General features: G+C 50.3%; 1 protein-coding gene across 1 annotated transcript in view; it reads right to left on the reverse strand.

Annotated features, from left to right (window-relative positions):
* Znf704 (zinc finger protein 704) overlaps nt 1-5738 on the reverse strand; it is a 187216-nt gene extending 181478 nt beyond the window's left edge. The window contains exon 1 of the mRNA XM_069990974.1: nt 5042-5738. Within this exon, the coding sequence (XP_069847075.1) occupies nt 5042-5536 (495 nt within the window). The 5' untranslated portion in view covers nt 5537-5738. The remainder of the gene's footprint in view (nt 1-5041) is intronic.
* Between the last annotated feature and the right edge of the window lie 900 nt (nt 5739-6638).

The following is a 6638-nucleotide window of genomic DNA, read 5'->3' on the forward strand; positions in this document are numbered from 1 at the left end:
TCTACTCTTATAATTACACCAAATTATGGGAAACTCATTTTTTTAATCTGTTGTGGGGCTTGAACTCAGGGTCTAGGCACTGTCCCTGAGCTATTTTGTTCAAGGATAGCACCCCATCACTTTGAGCCACAGCTCAAAGGGACTTTTCTACTGAGGCTGGCTTGGAATGGCAATCCTCAGATCTCAGTCTCCTGAGTAGCTGGGGATTACAGATGTGAGCCACCAGCACCAGCAGAAAACTGTATCTTACTAACAAAGAGACACTATGATTCTCCTTGCTGGCTTGATGAAGTAAGAGTTCATGCTAAGGAAATCCATATGACAAAGAATTACATGAACTGAGGGGCAGGTGAGGGAGAGGCGTTCCAGGAGCTAGCAGTAGCCTTCAGGTAACAACCAGCAAAAAGCTGAGGGTTGCCGGGCACGGGTGGCTCATGGCTATAATCCTAGCTACTCAGGAGGCTGAGATCTGAGGACAGCGCTTCAAAGCCAGCCTGGGCAGGAAAGTTCTTCAGACTTTTATCTGCAATAAACCACCAGCAAACCGGAAGTGAGGTGGTGGCTCAAGTGGTAGAGGGCTAGCCTTGACCTGAAGAACTGAGGGACAGCACCCAAAGTTCAAGCCCCACAACCAACAACAACAACAACAACAAGAACAACAAAAGCTGAGAGTCTCAATCCTACAGATATAAGGGAACAAATTCTGCCCACCATCTGAATAAGCATGGAGGTGAGTTCTTCCTTGGTCAAGTCTGCAGATCTAAGTAACAACCTCTTGATTGTTAAGCCTGTGAGACTTGGCAGTAGACCTGGTAAAGCTAAGACCAGACTTCTAGAAACTGTGAGAACTGTAAAAGGCAAAGAGTTTATGGTAATTTGTTAACAGAAAACTATACTAGAGTCTACTGAATCCTGTCTTAAAAAAAAAATAGACCACAGATCATCTAGCCACTCCTCCATTCTCTGTAGTCCAACAAAAGAGTTTTCATATGTGCCTCTACATCCTTACCTCACACTGGCTGCTCAGCCTCTCTCCAGCCACATCACTGACTTCTTTTGTCAAAGATAACACTAAGTTCCATATTATTTCATCCATATGAGTAAGTCACTTAACTTCCTTCTTATTTCCAATAACATTCTCACAGTTCATTGCTTTCTACATGCTGGAACCATTTCTTCTCTTGACTTAGTGAACTTTACATATTCTACCCATCTAAATACTACTTAACTGGTTTCAGTAGCTTCTCCTATACCCAAACTGAATCTATATTGGGCCTAAGAGACCAGCCCAAGCTCACGGGGCTTTCTTTAGACTGATACTTTATACTTTATACTGTCAGCTTTAAATGACAAAAGTCAGGCTGGTGACTTCCAAATTCCTCTCTCTAGTACTGAATATCCTATCAGTTCCTCATATACTGCCACTGGCCTATTTGTAACCGGTACTTGTAAGTCTAATTAGTATCTGCATACTTAATCTATATAAAAGTGAGCACTTGATTTTGCTCCCCCAGCTTCCTCAATTTCAACAAATGGCACTGATCTCCACACTGTGGAGCTCATCCTGGATTCCTCCCTGTCCTTCACCCCCATCAACAAGTTCTAATTGCGGATCCTGAGTCGTCATTTCCCCTAATTCTGCTTTTGCCAGCCTCTACACTCCACATAGTCCTCCCTTGTCCTGCAGCAGCCAGAGCCACCTCACTGGTTTTCCAATTCCCAATGCTGATTTCTAGATTCCATACAACAGGACCTCTTGAAAACTAAAAACTATCTGATACGTTTTTACTGATTAAAACTTCCTGAAGAAAGACTTCAGGGCTCACCTTATCTATGTGGTTGGCCCTGAGTGACCTCTGTGACATACCTTCTAACTTCCCTCCCAAAGTTCCAGCCACAGTGATCCTCTCCTTCCCACTTCAAGCCTACACAGTGCTTCAGATCAAATGTCCCCTCCTAGAAGGAGTGTTCCTCTTAGACTGATCTCTTTTCCTCCTTGATAGGTACCCTGTTCTGCCAGGTAATCCCAGTCCTTCTTTTTTCCATTTCCTCATTATCCTTTGTTTCCCTTTCCTGACCCCTGACCAACACATCCCTGTCCGCTGAGACTAAAAATGTCTGATTTGCCTGAGCACAGTGAACTTCTGTGAAAAACAAGATGTCAGATCCAATAGTCAGGCCAGTTCAAACTGACTCAGCTATCATCTTGACCACCACTTGCCCTCTAGTCTCATCACCATTTCCTTGTGTGTGTGTGTGTGTGTGTGTGTGTGTGTGTGTGTGTGTGTGTGTGTGTGTATGTATACATGTGTGTCCGTGTGTGCGCGTGCACGCGCACGACTACTACTCAGGTTTGAACTCAGGGCCCAGGCACTGTTCTTTAGCTTTTTCACTGGAAACTAGCACTCTACTACTTGAGCCATACCTCCATTTCTGGCTTTTTGGTGGCTAACTGGAGATAAGAATGGACTTTTCTTCCCTAGCTGGCTTGAAACTTCTATCCTCAGACTTCAGCCTCCTTAGGATTATAGGTGTATGTCAGCAGTGCTCAGAATCATTTCCTTGTATCTCCATAGTAAATTGCTTACCCACCAGCACCATGACAGTTTACAATTTCCACGATAACCCTGACAACTGGCCAAACATGGTCAAAAGAGGTAGAAACAGAATTCTTGGAGTTACAGTGGTGTTTTATTGGAAAAGTCATAAATATTCCACTCATTGATTAATCCACCTGAGCCTTCCCATACTAGGAAAGCACATAACCTCTGGAATGGAAGCCTGATTCCAACTACCTGTTCCTCTTTGGACATTAACTATCTCTTTGTGTCAACCTCTGATGTACACATTGGTTCTGCTGTAGTGGGTTCAAGACCCAAGATCTGGCTCAGTGAAAACTGGGCAACAGCAATAGCATATACACAACCACAAGGGCCATACTTGCTTAACTATTCACTCACTCAAATATCTGAGTCTTGTTATGACATCTTTTATTACATGTGAGCATAGGAAAGTTTTCTATGTGTTCTAGAACAACATCTGGCAAAGTGCTCAATAAATTCTTGTTGAATGAATGAAAATGTGTAAGATGTTGACATTCTTATCTACATAATAATAAATTATTTGTGACAGCCCTAAAACTTTATTCAGACACTGTGTCAAGATGTCTTTAAAGTAGTTAAAAAAAATTGGGGCTGGGATTGTGGCTTGGTGGTAGAGTGCTTGCCTAGCATGCATGAAGCCCTGGGTTCGATTCCTCAGTACCACATAAACAGAAAAAGCTGAAAGTGGTAAGAGTGCTAACCTGGAACAAAAGGCAAGGTTAGGCAAGGAGGAGGAGAAAAAAAAAGAAATTATACTTGAATATGTTACATATATAAGATCTTGAAAACTTGTAAGCATAGCAATATGTTATAAAAGTTGTGAGCTATGCAATATGTTATAAATTTGAAAGAACTTAAAATTGGTTTGAAGATGTGAAAAATCCTTTTTGATGTTGTAAAGTAGCACACCCTAATTATTCTGTTTTATAGGGATGATTACTTTTCCTACAGTTGGGTTTACTTTGACCAGAACATAAATTATTAATTTTTAATTATAGTTTGTAAAACTATTCAAACCACAAGACATACATTCGGTATGTCTGGACAAAAATGCTAAGGAGTCACAGTACTCTTTGTAATTCTGTGTCACTGACAAAATGTGACTTCATTCAAATCCAGCGATATCCTGTAGCCATACAATGTAGGCTATTCAGTCAGATCACCCTAATGAGTGTGGTCACAGTCCTTATTCCAACAAGCATCTGTCAAAAACAATATCCTAAATGACAACTTTCTGAAAATTTCTCACTCCCAGAGCTAGTAGTACTTCCTGGGTGGTCTGGGAAAGATATTTGTGCCTACATCTGGAGTACTAACCAAATTCTTTGAAAATGCAATCTAAACCTTCCAGGGACTGTGGGAGCGGGCTCCAAAAATCTGTTCAGTTTACTTGTTCATGTATTTTCTTCCTCACTTCCCAAGACCACCTGAAAACTCCAAGAAATGGTTGTTCGGCTGATTTTAAGAACCACTGGGGGGGAGAGGGGGGAAGGAATCACTCACTTCAACGCTTACCACTTGCTGCCCTCAAAACTTCTTAGCAACATCCGCGGTGCATGAACCTCAACGTGGCTTGCCTTGTCCAATCGCATGCCTGAAAGCCCAGCCAGTCAGTTGTGTAATAATAAACCCCTTATCTCCTGAAGATACACCAACGGAAAGATCGCTCCGAGCTTTCGCGCGCGGGGGACTTCGCTAGAATTCTCAGCTGAAACTCACATCCATTTTAAATGCCAAACCTCGCCCCATCACTTTGCCCGAATTCCTTTTTTTTTTTTTTCCCCTTATTTGCAATGTTGAGAATGCTAAGCGTGGTACCGTTTAACCACGGGAGGTCGAGGGGGCAGTACCAAAGCCGTGCGCAAAAGGCACGCGAAGACCCAGGGCTTGGTTTTCTGCGGCACTGGTTCCCTCCCAAGCGCCCGCAGTGGAAAGTCATCAACAATTGTTCTGGGCTTGAAGGAAGGGGTGGCCGGATGGACCAGAAAAGCTGCTTGCTAGTTTCAAAAAGCTTGAACAGCAATCAAATCGGAAGGGGACTCTCCTCCCACCCCAGAGAAGAATAAAACCTCACTCCCCCGACCTCGCCGGTCCCCACCGCGGAGCAATCGGTCGCCTACCCACGTCCCAGCTCCAAGTTCCCCATCCCACTGGTGAGAAGCGTCCTTTCCGGGTACCATACGAGACAGCAAACCCGACCCGGCCTTTGACCAAAGAAAGGCCGCCTCCAAGAGTGCCAGCAATCAACAGTTCCCCGGCTCTGCCCCGCGCGGCCGCCCGCCGGCCGGCGCCGCCAGACACACCCCTCCCTCCCGGCCGGCCGGGTTCCCGCGGGCCGCCGCTGCCCGGCCTCAGCCGGGCCCCGAGCCCAGCCCGGCCCCCGAGCCGCTCCCCGGGCCGCCGGGGCCCACGCGCGCTTCACCGCGCCCTGCACGCACCTTCAAGGCGCCCCGGGCCGGGCCCTTGGGGACCACACGACCGGGTCCGAGCGGCACGAAACGCAACTCGCCATCGTCGTCGTCGTCGTCGCCGTCCACCACCTCGACGACCACCTCCTCGTCCTCGTCTTCCTCTTCGTCATCCTCCTCCTCGGCGCCCCCTCGGGGCTTCTCCTCCACCCGCCCGAGCCCCCTGCGCCGCCTGCTCCCGCCTTCCTCGTCCTCGTCTTCCTCCCCCAGAAGCAACAGCACGGGCGACGAGGCGGCGGCTCCGGCGGCTCCGGCAGCCCGAGGGGGGCCGGTCCCTGCGCTGCGCGGCGGCGGCAGCGGCGGCCTCCAGCTCTCCGGGGCCGGGGCAGGGCCCAGGGCAGGCGGCGGGAGCCCGTGCACAGCGGCTTCCTTGGCGGGCGTGGACCCGGGCCCGGCCGGCTGCAGCGCGGCGCCCCCGCGGCGGCTGCCCAGGCTGGAGCGCTTGGCTAGACGCCGCGCCTGCATGCCGGAGCGCGGGGCTGCGGGCCGCGGCGCCCAGCCGGAGAGTTTGGCACCTCCGCTGCCTCCTCCTCTTCCTCCGGTGGCCGCTCTGGCCACAGGCGTCCGGGGTACGGGGCCGCGAGGGGCTGCAGGAGCCGCCTCCCCCGGCTTGCAGCTTGCCACTGGCTGCAGAGGCGCGGGCGCCGCCTTCGCTGGACCGGCCCGCGGGGACGCCGGCGGCCGGCGGCTACGGCGGGGCGGCGCGGCGGCCGCGGGCGGGGGTGGGTGTGTGCGAGCGGCGCGCTGCCGCCTCCGCCGCCTCCACCGCCGCCGCCGCCGCCACCGCCGCTCCGGAGCCGCGGGCTGCGCAGTGCTCCATGCGGCCGGCGGCCGGGCCGGCGCGCGCCTCTCCCGGGCCGCTGCGCCCGCGCGCTCCGGGCCTACCGCTGCGGTCCCTGGGCGCGAGCTGTTTGTGTGGAGTCTTTTCCACCACCGCCCCCCTCTTCTAGAGCCAGTCCTCGCCGTCCTCGGGCACCCCCCCCCCATTCAGTCAAAACCCGGACTGGATTTATATCCTCTACCCACAATCTCCAAAAATCTTGCGGCTTCCAAGCTGTTGGCCCCAAGGCATAGGGGCAAATGCTTAACCTACAGTCCACGATTTCCTCTGGAGGGAAGAGGGGAGACTTTGCTGGGAGAGATTGACTGGAAGTGGTTTTGGGTGGATTACCTCTGTGCTTAGGGACTAAACTGGAGCTTGTCTGGGCTGGGGGGCCGGGCGGTGTCAGTTGGAGGTTTGGGTCAATTCCTTCCAGAAATCACAGTCATTAAATTGTTTGAGAAATCTGTGTCGTGACATTGTCTACCAACTTTTTTATTTCTTTGGACACAGCATACCATGCCTTGCCTGTTGAATTCTCAGCACTGGGCTAAAATGGGTCTTTGTGCTTTTACCTTCAGTATCTTATAGTAAGGGCTGATGCCCAGAGCACCCTTTGCACTCATTCTTCAACCCAACCTGTCCTGTTTACTACCATGGCCCAGGCCTTTGGAGAAGCAAATAAAATTAGGGTTCAAGACTGAATTTGTTATGAAAAAAATTAATATGAGCCAAGCCCTACACCTG

This window comes from Dipodomys merriami, unplaced genomic scaffold (assembly GCF_024711535.1).
Source record: "Dipodomys merriami isolate MVZ:Mamm:240054 unplaced genomic scaffold, mDipMer1.0.p SCAF_4, whole genome shotgun sequence".
Lineage (NCBI taxonomy): Eukaryota > Metazoa > Chordata > Mammalia > Rodentia > Heteromyidae > Dipodomys > Dipodomys merriami.